This window comes from Solanum verrucosum, unplaced genomic scaffold (genome assembly GCF_900185275.1).
Source record: "Solanum verrucosum unplaced genomic scaffold, falcon-dt-bn FXZP01000234.1, whole genome shotgun sequence".
NCBI classification, from domain to species: domain Eukaryota; kingdom Viridiplantae; phylum Streptophyta; class Magnoliopsida; order Solanales; family Solanaceae; genus Solanum; species Solanum verrucosum.
Window position 1 is genome coordinate 1722553 of NW_026020440.1, and position 14510 is coordinate 1737062.

General features: G+C 31.4%; 3 protein-coding genes across 3 annotated transcripts in view; 2 read left to right on the top strand and 1 right to left on the bottom strand.

Moving 5' to 3' along the window:
• LOC125808315 (60S ribosomal protein L18-2) overlaps positions 1–14510 on the top strand; it is a 51505-nt gene that overhangs the window by 11800 nt on the left and 25195 nt on the right. The gene's annotated exons all lie outside the window — the stretch shown is intronic.
• Positions 94–5270, bottom strand: LOC125808253 (U1 small nuclear ribonucleoprotein A). The gene is given in 6 exon segments (XM_049487970.1): positions 94–554; positions 1046–1134; positions 1430–1523; positions 4643–4815; positions 4905–5151; positions 5154–5270. Coding segments are annotated over 6 exon segments (1014 nt in total). The 3' UTR covers positions 94–260.
• LOC125808318 (protein SENESCENCE-ASSOCIATED GENE 21, mitochondrial) lies at positions 11193–12228 on the top strand. Its single transcript, XM_049488043.1, has 2 exons — positions 11193–11468; positions 11939–12228. The coding sequence occupies exons 1-2, from the start codon at positions 11395–11397 to the stop codon at positions 12159–12161; spliced, it is 297 nt and encodes a 98-aa protein (XP_049344000.1). The 5' UTR covers positions 11193–11394; the 3' UTR covers positions 12162–12228.

Below are 14510 nucleotides of genomic sequence, written 5' to 3' on the forward strand. Positions count from 1 at the left end.
ATCACTGCAACAATGTAGACAATAGAGGCAAAGAGATTGTTTTTTCTCCACCAAATAATGTTCAAATGAGACTTGACACTTCTTAAAAATGGTAAATGGTCTATAGAAGCACATCAAAATTACAAGGTGCTGCTAGTACACAGCAAATACACGGCTAAACTTAGATAACCAAGGATCATAAAGCTTAAAATTGCAACACTCAAATCCTAGTTGAAAGTTGATGTTTAATTCTACAGACAGCAGCTAAAATATAGTCTTATCTACTTCTTTGCATATGTAATCAACATGGGATTCTCGGCGGTAATTTTGAATCCTTGCAGGGCTTGCATAGCAACAGTGGATTGCATCTCATCTCCATATTCTATGAAAGCAATTCCAGGCTTTGCCTCAACCATCCTAACTTCCTTGAAGCCTGGATATTGGCAGAAGAGCATTTGTAGCATCATTGGAGTAGACTGATGAGGAAGATTCTGCACAAACAATATGCTATTTGGAGGAGCAGGAGCCTCCGGCACTGCAGCTTTAGCTCCACCCATGTATGGTATTTGTGAGAACTGCAGCAATTGGAGAAGGGGAAACAATTACATTTTAGAAAGTTTCTTGTAAAAAGCATCTAAAAAAATCACAAATAAGCACTAATTGACTACATTTTAAACCTATGTGCATTAGAAGGGTGTTTAACTTGATACATCAAGATTTCACCAAAATGAGAGAGACAAATCACAAGCTAATCAAGAACCCAGCAACAAACTTCTAACTCCCAAGTACATAACTAACTCCCAACTACGTAACTTCCACTTTCCATGCACCATGGAGCACTTTCAAGTATTGCTCCCAATTTCTTTTCACTCCAAGAAATGTGTTGTGTGCTTAATAGGAAAAATCAGACAACATCTTTCAAAACAAAATCAAAATCACATCACCTGATTAACTTCGTGTAGTGTAGTGACAGGAAAACAGATGATACAATCCCATTAATTCAATATATACGACGCAGAAAACAGGAAACTCAACAAAGTTTCTGAAAAGTAGGGAAAATGCTTACAGGAGGTGCTGCACCATAAGCACCAGCATACGCAGGATTCAGACCCATTCCAGTTTGATTAGAATCTTGCTGGTCCTTTTTCTTTCTCCCTGCAGGATCACAGTAAATAAATAGCTAATAAAATTGCAATAGTCAGGTAATTGTACTTTATTTACTTTTTTATTTGGGGGGAGTGGGTGGGTTGTAGGGGAGGGGGGACAGGGAAGCTAATCACAAGTACAGAAGTTGGTGGGTAAAATTCATCTCCCTGTTATTTTATGTAGCTTATAGCAAACAGTATGTAGCAAACTCTATGAAGTAACATGTTTTAGATGTATAGTCCAACCTTCTCTAGGGATTCAAACGAATATTGGAACTAGAAAATTTTCAAATAAAAGAACTTACCTTTATCCTCATGCCTCTTTCTTTTTTCTCGGGGAACAAAAGTACCATCAGCTTTTGCTACAACATCAGATTTCGTCTTTGCATATTGTATTCTCTAATAGACATATATGTGTCAGAAAATTATGTAACCAATCTATAGTACACCAAAAAAGCATATAACAGTAGCTATCATAAGACATAATTGAGCTAAAGAAGTTAATTCAGGAACTAAAAAAGTGACTCCAGGTATGAAACCCCAACCTCATATCTAGAAGCAACATTAATTTTGCTCAAGTAATCAACAGATGAACACAGCATGCGCATGCAAGAACCACAAACAAATAGGTGGCCACATTGTATAGCATTATATGCACTTTGCTAAACCTCGTAACATACTAATATGTAAGTGCAACGAGTAGCATTGCATTTAAAAGTAAACATTGAGAAAAATCACTCAAACCAGTTGTTTTACTCAATGAGGAAATGGACTGAGTAGCATGTATGATGTAACAATACCAAAGTATGCAAAACAATATCCATAAACATCTTAACCATTCTGCATGTGAATCATCAGTAGTTATGGTAGCACCCCATGCAATAACAGAAAACAACTATTTTATGAGGACAAAACAACAAAATATAGATGGTAACATGTTTTGCAAAAGAACAAAAGACAACTAAAATATAGATGTTTGTATTTTGTCTTTTTGGTGTAACGTAATTAATGTACATCACATACGCACTTCACTTGAGTTACTCAACTTTGTGGGCATTTGAGTTTTTCTCCTGCAACTATTTGCATGTGTTTGGGTTTTTCCCTGCAATTATTTGCACTTCTTGGGTGCCTATGGAGAGCAATAATTTTTAACCGTATTCATCAAAACAATTTTTAAAAAAACAGCAAGTAATGAGGTGACACCTAGAACTAGCATGGAAAAGCACTCTTAAACTCAAGTGAAGATGAGAAATATGCATCTAGTACACAATTGAAACTAAAGTCTAAAAGAAGTCTAATTTGCAAAGTCACAGCTCCCATGATGCTAAAGCAGCATGTACATTTCAGAATATCTTCATTTGGATGATGACAAAAATAATTTTCCAGGTCGGAATATCTTTGGCAAGGATAATCTTAACCAATCTCTGAGACCAGGAGATACAGTTGTTTATTGAAACAATTAAATGTTCAAAGCAGATTATGACTACAATTATCAATTCTGACTCCATTCTTCCATCTATGGGCCAATACATACATGAATAACATACATGCAAGTAGCACATATCGAGGATTGATGTCCTACATAGACATCTCACCTCCGGTCCATGGATATTACACTACAATGATAGAATGTGCTAAGGAACAAGGTCAATTAAAAATAAAAAGAGAACTTGTCTCAGAAAAGACATGTAACCTCACATAATCAATTGGGACTTAGCTAGGATACAACACAACAAAAGCAACTATATATATAATACTCAACTAGTTGGGAATAAGCCTTAGTTGTTGTTGTTACTCTTCCATTAATAGACCTGTAATGGGAGTTTCACTGGGGTTGGTAACACAAAATGGGTTGTCCGAACCCATCAAGTTTTCTACCTCAGGTGATCACATCATAAGTTCTAAATACACTTTGCAGAAACTGCAGAAAGATTTGCGAAGGCAGATCCAATTTGGTTGGACAGAGAATTCATGGGAGAGAAGGCTAACATTAATAATATACAGGTGCTATTAAATATAGAATCTTATGAGTCAACGCGGTTTTTATATATCCTCCATCTACCTCCAAATAATGAGACTAAAAACCGCTAACCTTACCATTTAGCCAACGAACTAACTAATGTACCCTTATCAGTCAATCATTCTAGCATATCAAATATCTTGAATCAAAAGTGTTAAAATATCAAATATCTTGAATCAAAAAGCGTGATAGGTTTGGTGATTATCAGGAGTTCCTTAATCTGGTCAGATACTTGTATGTCAGTATAGGATAATTGTAATATCCAAAAGAGCATCTAGTTTTAGCCAAACTATCCTTTAAAAACAAATTATTTAAGTTATTAGAAACTTAAATAAAGCGGAAATGCAAAGGATTCTTGTAGCCAAATAATTTAGGATTGAGACAACATTCTTTGCTTGATAAATTTTGTGTAGTTGTTTGCTAGATTACGACAATCATGCTCCAAATCCTTTGAGAAGTAATGAGAGAACAACCAAGATAGCTTCAAATTGAACATAATCTTTGATTTTTATCATGCTATTCTAGTATATGCATACAACATGTATTGGGGTTATGAAAAGAAACCAATCCCAAGGAAGTTGCAATTGACTGTATGAATCATCATTGAACATATCTCTTCAATTAAGCTCATCTAGTAGTTTGCTAAAACAAAAAATGCCAAAAGCAGTTCAGTTCTTCTTTCCATATAAGGCAACTGGTTTGAAGACCTCAAAAACACTCATCCTTACTCCCAAGTCCTAACAGCTTTACTTCTGATATCCATGACATCCCCAAAGACAGATTATACTCTCTCTGCAACTCATTTATAATCCGTTCCAAGGAAATGACACATTTCTATACTTGGGAACAATCTACCTTTAACTTCTCATTCACTCTTGATAACAAATTCTTAGAGACACACAAATGATATGACATGTTTAAGACCACAAGTTTTAGAAGTCTTATAGTGACACAAATGTTTTGGCATATTTAGGTCTATAAGTTTCAAAAGTTTCATTTTTTTCTTAAACTCCGTGTTGAGTCAAATTGTGTCACATAAATTCAAACGGAGGGAGTACAAAGTTTGACCATGAATAATAGCATTCTCTAATTAAGCATAGGTAAGATGCCTAAATGCTTGAGCAATCAATATGTTCTAGGATCATATAAATATGGTTATGATACCTTCCCTACTGATCATTAGTTTTTTCAAGAAAATAACATAAATAAATAATCAAAGCCACACTAGAATATTTAATTTTCTTTAGCTCCATCTATGGTCACAAACCATATCCATCCCCAAAGTCGGTATAAAGACGAAATGGTGGATTCACAGTGACTAAATTATGATAAAATCAACCAATATAAACCTACATATAGCTGACCCCCACTAGTTTGAGAGGTATAGTTGATGGATTGATAGTAAAGTTGATTATTTTTGTGCCAATGAATTAGAATTGCAGCAAACACATTGCAACAGTAACAAGCTAGAATCCAGTAACAAGCTACAATCCAGTACCATAGGCTTGTCGTAGAAAGGGAAACCCTGCATCTGGCGAAGTGCATTGCTAGCAGAAGAAACCTCCTCAAACACTACCCACGCCTGTCCTTTATGCTTTAGGGTTTTGAATGCTAAAACCTCAAGTATCTTACCAAACTGTGAGAACACAGCGTGCATCGATTTCTTCAGCTCTACAATTCAATCACCATCAATATACATAACACATTTTATACACAGTGAAACACGAAGATAATGTTCTGCGTAAACATGTACGGAGTACCTTCTAGCTTGATTTTTTCATTGAGGTTGTTGATGTAAATAGTCACATTCGGTGGAGTTTCGCCGCCGCTTGGGGCTGGATTCGGGTTCGTATTTTGGTTCGCTTCCGCCATGGCTCCTCGTCTACGCCTAGCTGCAACTTTCGCCGGTGAGGTAGAAACTTCAGTTGTCGTTAATTTCTCCAGAAATTTTTGGGCACGAATAGGGCTCTGATTTGGGCTTGGGCTAGATAAACAATTGGGCTTTGAGCCCCTTAACTCAATCCAATTGGAAGAAAAATCAGCCCAGTTGGATCTATTCTAATTATTTGGACAATTGATCCTTCAAGGGAACATTTAGGAAAAAATGGCATAACATGACATCCCATTTTACTAATTGGCAGCATATAGCTTTCTTTTATTTTTTTGATAAAAAAAAGTTTTTGAAAATTAAATTTTGCAATTAGTAGCCCACGTATTGGGAAGTTCATTTTTAATTAAATTAAATAATTTTAGAAGGTGGGCAGCATGGTGTCCTTTTTTATTGGGAAGTGGTTTTTTTCTTCCTATTTTTTATCTTCTTTTCCATACACACACACAATTCTTTTGAATTGTGTTTTTTTTAAATTAACTATTTCTTCTTCTTCTTCATTACTTTGAATAAAAGATGATTTACTTTTTGTTTATTAGTTTTACATATTTGAGTTCTATAAAAATATTCGTTCATAGGGTCTATTTTTTCTCTTCCGCTTTTAAATTTTTTATGGTTTGTTGATGTCTACTCGTCAATTTCTCTAACTGTTAGCCTATGTTTGATCCCCCTCTTGTATTGTCGTTCAATTTTTTGGGAGTTTTAATTTTTGAAATTTAAGGTATATCTAATTTAGGCAAAAACTTACATAACAATAATTGATTGTAGGTATCAATTGTCATGTTTAAGAAAGTTATCCCTAGGATTATTCATAAAAAAAAGGATTCTCATTCTAATTTTGTGGATTCTCCATCCACAACTCTAAATTTTAGCCATGTAAGTTCTTCTCGTTATCCGATTCAACTTGTGTGTTTGCTATTGAGCATTTTAAATTTAATGTGCAATCCTCATTTACACACTGAATAAAGAATCTGAGATGTATACACATTTTGAGGGAATGAATACACGAATATGTATACATGAATGCAATGCATACATGAAGTGTTTGATTTTTTAATATGTATGCACTGATTTTTTAATATGTATACACTGGAAGGGATAACATAGCTATAATTGTATACTAATATACTAAGTGAATGAATACACCATTCTTTTACCTATATACAATCATCAAGTATACAATTGGAATTTTTTTTTATCAAGTAACGAATAAAAAAACATATGAAAATACATAATTTACGTTTTTAGGTGGTTACGTATTGTATATATAATTTTTGATGTTTCCGTTATTTTTGTTGTTTAGTGATGTTTGGTTATACGAGGAAAACAAAAAAAAAACTATTAAAATGTCATTTATTAATTTGGGCCATTTTGTGTTTATTTTTTATTTGTCTATTAAATGCTAATTATTGTTGGGCTATTTATTGCTAATAATTATAACTATTAGTTGTATATATGTGTCATTTCCTCAACATTTAGAGATGGCGACAAATCCGGACGTGCGAGATGAAATCATGATTTGATATTTACATTTTAAAAATTTGTAATCCTGAATAATGTGTTCTTTGTTTTTGAATTTGGAGTTTCAAATCAAAATCTCAAATCACATGTCCAAATATTCATTTGAAATTATAACTTGTATCGCATATCCAAACGCAAGCCTGAACTCGATTAAAGTGTAAATATATATTAGTAAATATATCATAATTACATAGTTGAAATATGTATAATTGATACGTGTCATTTATTATTAATTTGGAAAAAAAATGAATTTGGATATAATTAGTTAAACACAAGAGTAACACTTGAATGGGTCATTTGCACTCTGTCCTTATTTGTGTTGGTCTTTATTTTATGTCTCTCGTAATAAATAATCTATTCGCATGGTATAAATTTATACTTTCGTATCATGATATCCTGAAAGTTATGTCTTGACATGATTTTGGTTTCTAAATGACATAAGTTTAATTGATAAAGGACAAAAAGTAGAAAACAACCCATATAAAGAGAAAAACACATGCAATTTTCCATCCTACTCATTATTATTTTTTATTAAATATGTTCAACTGATCACACTTCATTTTACATGACCTATGCATAACCTAGATTATTTGTTTTTATTGAAAGCGAATCTTGATCTCTCATATGTAACTGTCTCGTTTTGTTGATCGTAATGTCACGTCCCGCCACACCACAGTTAAATTTTGCGTCCGGATAGGGGCGGAAAGGTCTAGAGTTGTGGAGAGGTTTTCGGAAGACTCTAGAACTCTTTAGATTATTCAAGAAGACTAGAGAATTCCCTAGAATTCTCTAGAATAACTTAGAAGGCAATTGAAGGTCCTAGATAGTTTCCAAGAAGGAATTCTCTAGAATGTGTAGAGAATTCTAGAAGAGGGACTAAATATTTTCTTGGAAAGCTTTAGAATTTCCTAGAATTAGTAGAAGATTCTAGGGAGGGACCAAAGTGTAAATAATTTAGAGACTTGTAAAGTAAATATTAATTACATTTTAGTCCCTAGGAGGAAGAATAAATAGAGGTGCCCCTCATTTGCAAGGCACCAACCATCCAACCATCCAAGTGTAAAGCAATCTTCCAAAAGCAATACAAAAGCCTTCTTCCAAAACTCTCTTTGTTCTTTCTAAGTCTTTCCTTAAGCATTCTCTTAGCGATCTAGTCTTAAAGGCCTTACTTGAGCTTACAAGATCGTGAAAGATTCGTGAGTAAGTTGTCAAGTACTGCACGGAGCATTAGTGAGACTCTAAGTCCGTGACAGTAAGCTACCCAATTAAGTGCACCACAATATATAGTATATACTATACTTTTGAAAAATCTTTGAATTCTCAAGAAAAGTAGCACATCACAAGTTTCGAGTGGACATAAAAAAATTGGGCACATTAGAAAATTTTGTGAATCGCAAGTAAGATCAAATTAAAGCATCAACTAAACAATCTTATTCACAACTCTCTCAATAATAATTGAGAGATGGTATCAAAGTATCCTATCCAAAAATATGCCGAGAGCTAGAAAAATGAATATTATTATTCGGGAGAATTTAAGTACCTTAGTTGGTTGAATTTTGAATTATCGCCAATTAAACCTGATGTTGTTGATGTTTGAATTTTTGTTTAGCTGAAATTAAAGTTAAAAATCAAATTAAAGTATTACCGACTCAATTTTCTAGGACGGGTCATGAAATTTTTTTATGATATTTTCATTTACTACGCTAATAACAGAAAAAAAACATTATGAATAGTACGGCCTAATAAAATTGGTGGAGTTACGTAACAGAAAACTCATTAATTTTTATTTCAAATTATGTATTTATATTATTAAAAAAACTCAGTTAATATATATAAGCAATCTATTCAAAATTCACTAAAAAAATTATAATTCAAAAATTATAAATTAAAATTTCTGACTCCGCTGCGTGATAATAAGAGAATGGCAAACTAAAGATAAGTTCAAAAGGAAAATAAATTATAAGAAAGAAAGCCTATATTTTCCCAACAATGTGATCACCCATTATTACTAAATTAAAGTTTATGGATAAGATCATTAGACCAAATCAAGTGCCAAATTCATGTGGGATTATCAAGACACAAGTGGCATTAAATTCTTTTTAAAAAAAAACTATTTTCACCAGTTAAAGTGCATATCAAATACGTAAATAAGTTAAATACGACTTATAAATTAATTCAATCAACTTATAAACTTAGTCAAACAACCTGAACAGTGCGTTTGACATCACTAAATTACATACTAAGATTTTTTTTCTTTTTTGATTCCTTGTGGGAGTTAGGTTTTGCTCCACAAATTAGGTATAAAAATAACATACACAAAAAATATGTATATTCTGTGAGCCTGAAATTTATTATTAATATATGATAAGGACGAATGATAGGGAGAGCAAATTGAGTTTTTTTCCAGAAAAATAATGTTGTCTTTTGGTAGTCTAAAAGAGGCAAATTAAAGCTAGGATTTTTTTTGTGTGTGGAATTAATATTGAACACTGAATAATTAATGTAATAATAGGAATCTGTCTTTGCCACAGCTTTTTGGCTCCACAAAAAATTTTGTGTGTTCAAAAATAGGCCTTTAATTGTGTTGATAACAACTTCCACTTTTTATTCTTATTCTTTAACCAGATACTGAGAGGAAACATTAAAAAAAAAACATAATTTTATATTATATCAAATTATGAGTTCTTTATAACAATAATTTACTATAACATCTAAAAAGTATTGGAACAGTTATAAAAAAAATTATAATAATAAAAAAATGAAGCAGACTATCAACCTGCTTCTCCTTTTTTTCTTTTTTCTTTAGTATATTTTTTTCTATATGTGGAAGATAATATTTATGTCAGTTTGTACATATTTTGACTAATGCTATGAAGTGTCTATTATCTCTCCAGCACAATATATATCAGGTAAGTGCTAACTTTGTTAAGTATGATTTGAATATATATAGGGAAAAAATATAGATTTTCTTCGAACTTGTTTCGAAAAGTCAGTTACATATTTAAACTATTATGACGACTTATTACGCATTTTTACTACTTAAAAGTAAAATTTATTTACCTACTGGGACGTATAAGTAACACCACTCTCACATTATATGGTGTATTACACTCGCTGCCACATCAAATTATGATAGATTATTTATTTTTGATCAAATATCTCGAATTGAGTTCATGAATGAAAAAGAAATCAAATAAAAAGTGTTTTCCTTTAATTGAACCTTATATAATCATGTGAATCCCACTAAATGGAGTCACAAAACGAATATCAAGCATCGATAAAAATTTTTTGACTAAAATAAACAATTAATTGATTTAATAGTGTAAATCCAGTGGCACAACTAGGTACTCTGAATATGTTTGGTTCTTGCATAAAGAGAAGCAAGATGTCTTTTGGCTGCCTCTGTCCTTTTTAAAAAAAAAGGGGGTATTGTTTATTATTTAATGTTCGATATTTATATTAGGATTTAACAAATTCAAATTTTTATTGCTTAAGGTTTCATTTAAGCAAAAACTACCAATTTTTTAGAACTTAAAAATAAAACTTTTAATTGAGAATAAAAACAACCTCATCCACCTCACCGCATTCTTCCTTCGGTGATTCTCCTTTCTTTGGTTATTGCAAGTTGTTGAAAGTGCATGTAAATAATTGGATACTTATGGGATCATATGTTTGCCGTCTTTTTACTTTTTTTCTCACTAAAATATTACTCCCTCTCGTATAAGTTAATTATTTTATTAAAAATAGTTATTTCATATAAGTTGTCCATTTTATTAAATTAAAAAATCAGTAATTTTTTTCTTCTATATTATCCTTATAATTGATTCTTTTTTAAAGTGTTTGTATTTATTTATACTCTATCCTTTCTTATTTAAAAAATTACTATATTTTTATTTGTATAATTTAAATTCATAACATACGTTTAACTCCCCTTTTCTTTTCCTAAGGAAAGCATGAGAAAGATGCACAATCCACAAATTAGTAAAATTTCATGTAATCAACATATTCTTTTTAAAAAAATATTTCTCCATCTAGTTTTAGTAAAGTTGCATTTTTTAGCTAATATACCTTATTTTATTAATTAATGTTTTCGATTACAAATGACCCGTCAACTTTTATGATTAAATTAGAGTGAACAAGATTTAATCCACACTATATGAATGATTCAACTTTGCCCATATATATATTATGTATATAATTCAATTTTCTAAGTGACGTGTCGCTATTATATTACAACGTTAATATAATATTTCAAGAGTGGATGAATTGGCAAAACTATTATTGGAAATATAATATCTTGAAAAATGTAATAGTAAATAATTATAATTAATGATAAACATAAATTAAGAATTAAGTGTAAATTATTCATTACTTTTTTAAAATAAATCGATATTATTGAACATTTCAAAATAATATAGTGAATAATTATTATTGGATGGAGGAAGTATTAAAAAGTTGCTCCAATAAATAAATACATGTAAATTCAAATTTAATCGAGCTATAATATGAACACACAAACCAAAAAAGGAAGTCGATTCAACTAAGAAAAGGTATCGACCAAGTGTCAACTAAGGAGAGGACCTTTGCGTGTAAATAGTGGCCCCAAATTAAACCCTAGTCCATGTTTGCCTTTTCCCTCCTCATTCTCCATCTCTATATATACTTCCCCATTCTCTCCTTCATTCCTCCTCCCTTATGTAACCCTAAAATCGCCGGAGAGAGAGAGTCGAAGCTACAGAATTTCAGTTCGCCGCTGCGGAAGCTCCATAACCAAATTCCTTCCGCCGTAGCGTTCTTCTTCAGAAATTCTTTTGCTTCGTCTCCGATCCCGATCAATAGCAATGGCTCGTTCTTTCTCTAACTCTAAGATTCTCTCTGCTTTCGTCTCCGACTCCGTCTCTGCTTTTCTTAGCAGGTAATGATCAAAACTTCCGTAGTATGAATCTAAACAGAAACGATTCAAATTTTGAAATCGGTGAACGTGAATATATAGCGCTGCTTCCGTCGAGTTTTTCGGTGTAAATCTATATACTACTAAAATTTTCTCAGCTATATAAACATATATATTGCATCTTAGTCGAATTCTGTGCTGTGTTCATAGCATTATTATAAAATTATGCTCAACGTAAACAGGGGATTGGACTCTGTTTCTGTGTTTTCCTTAGCAGGTAATAACCGAAACATTCGTTTATTATCCCCTGGAAAAAAGGCGTTAGGATCCAATTATCGAAATCGGTGAGCGTGATTGCCGCTGCACATGTTAACTGTTTCTTTTTCAATATAATAGTATATTTTTACGTACTTAGATTTTTTTGTTCATAGCAAAAACAGAGGACTGTATCGGGGATTTGCTGTGATGTGAATTTTGTGTGTATGTACGTACAGGCGTGGATATGCGGCGGCATCACAAGGTGCAGTCTCCGGTGTAGCGAAAGGAGGAGTGCCAAGGAGCAACGTAATGATGCAAAAAAGTGGAGAGGAATCCGTGAAGACTTCATGGGTGCCAGATCCAGTTACCGGTTACTACAGGCCGGAAGGACAAGCAAATGAGATTGACGCTGCTGAGCTCCGGAAGATGCTGTTGAAGCACAGATCTGGAAGCAACTGAAAAGCTTTGAAGCTGCGTCTTTGATCTCCGGTTACTCATCGGAGATCTTTGATCAACGAGAAAAGAGTTAAGAGAATTTAGGGAAGACACTGTTTTATCAGCAGAAAAAAATAGCAGTGAAATTTACTAATGCTTTGTTTGCTTTAAATTTTAAGCTTATTGTTATAAGTATCTTTTCTTTTTGTAGTATCTTTTATTCATGCAAATGAAATAATTATAGTATTAGTATTAAATTTTCAGTTTTTAGATGTGTTTATTTTTTTATATCTTCAATTTCCAGTTGTTTTACGTATTCATTTTTGTTTCTTTTGGGACAATCTCATAATATTCGTTAACAATTAAAAACAACTTTTTTTTAATCAAACTAATATCTTAATCATGCCTTATTATTTTTAAGATTATCACCAATATTAATGAAATAAGTGATCAAATACCATATTAAGGTTAATTAAAAGCACAGTATTGAATACAACAGAATGGTTCAAAAGGGCAAAATGCATGAATTGAAAGAAATAACACATACGAGATTCGAAAAGCAGGATTTTGCTTTAGAATTTTGTGTTTCTAAATAAATTAAAAATTTATATAATAGTAATAATATATAATATTGAAAATAACTCTTTGTATGACGATGTAGACGATATAATACATATAATGTGCTTTAAAGTTAAACATGTAATGTGTATTGGTAGGAGTATTCTTGTCATGTGTGATGTTTGAATTTTGAAGATAAAATATTATCTAAGGATTTATTAAATTTTATTTAGACATTAGATAATATATTGTGAGTATTCAATCATATGATGGAATATTTTTTATTTAAAACGTTGAATTTTTTTAAAGATATATATTCTTTTAAGTGTTTATTAAGTATATAATAAATAAATTAATCATAAAGGTGAATAAATTACTAAATAAAATATGTTGAATATATAACAAAGCGTTCCGTGTCTCAACTCTCATCTGTTTTCGCATGCAGTTCACTCATTGATTAGTTATAAACCAAATATTATTATGTTTTACTTAAGGCTTTTTTTATTTTATGTTCGATAAATAAATAAAAAATATTTTTATATAATTATAGTAAATATAAAAAAGAAATAGAGTGAAAATAAGAGTGTTGAATAATGAGTTTGGAGTCAAAAGGGTAATTTTTTTCCTTTAAAAAACATAAATGGTATATCAAATTTTTTTTTAACCAAAACGGTAAAATCGTTACTGAGGAAGCGATATATTTTAATGCCGTATACTCTGTTAAAAACCTTATTTAAAATTGCTGCTGCAGCAGCGATTTTGTCCAATTTTTGTTTTTTTTTTTTATAAAATCACTGCCTCAGCAGCGTTATGCTAGAAAAAAAAATTAATCTTAACTCGCTGCTTCAGCAGCGTTTTTGCAAAAAATAAAAAATAAATAAAAATCTCCAACTTGAATTCGCTGGAATGGCAGCAATTTTCCAACTTCGTTTTTGCAAAAAAAATGAAAATAAAAAATCTCCAACTTGAATTCGCTGCAATGGCAGCAATTTTCCAACTTCTTTTTTAAAAAATTATCTTTGCTTTGGCAGCAATTTTCCTTAATGTTTAAACAAAAAAAATGGATAAGGCAGCCGTTTACAAAAAAAAATTTAAAAAACGATTTTAGGAATTTTTTTATATTTTTTTTGATAAAATCGCTGCTCCAGCAGCAATTTTGAATGAAGGCTTTAATGGCATGCCCGACATACGTTAAAAGATATCTCTCCCTAGGGAGCGATTTTACCGTTTTGATTAAAAAAAATTGATATACAGTTTATATTTTTTTGAGAAAAAAATTGTCCTTTTGACTCCGGACTCATTGAATTGATGGTAGTGGTGGAACTTAGAAGCTGAATTCGGACACATTGTACAAATACAATATCTTCAGTCAAAGGAACGTCAGTAAAAAAATATATATGTTGATATGCAAGGCTAGAAGCTATAACGAGGATGAGGTGGCAATGCGATTGACACAATTAATATATAACGTTACTTGTGAAATCTGTTTTTCTTATTATTAGATAAATTTTTTTAAAGAGCTTATTATAATAAAGAAAGTAACTTTCAAAAAAAATTAACCCAATCAAAAATAAAAAAATTAGAATTTATTTTTCTTCTTATCGAAGACACCCTTAATCATACTTAAGTAAAACATATTTTTTAAATGTTATTGCCCTTTACTTTGTCGGTATTATCTTTACAATTAGAATTAGAATTAGAAGATGGCAAACAGGGGCGGTTCAACGTAATTGAGGATCTAAAGCAAAATTTCAATTGAGGCCTAACAAATTTCATATATATTTATTTTTAAAACTATTTAGATGCAAATTATTA

Excerpts from the sequence above, each read along its gene's own strand:
- LOC125808318 (XM_049488043.1), top strand. The coding sequence starts at position 11,395 with ATGGCTCGTTCTTTCTCTAACTCTAAGATTCTCTCTGCTTTCGTCTCC. Across the intron at positions 11,469-11,938 it reads GTCTCTGCTTTTCTTAGCAG|GCGTGGATATGCGGCGGCAT; the intron begins GTAATGATCAAA and ends ATGTACGTACAG.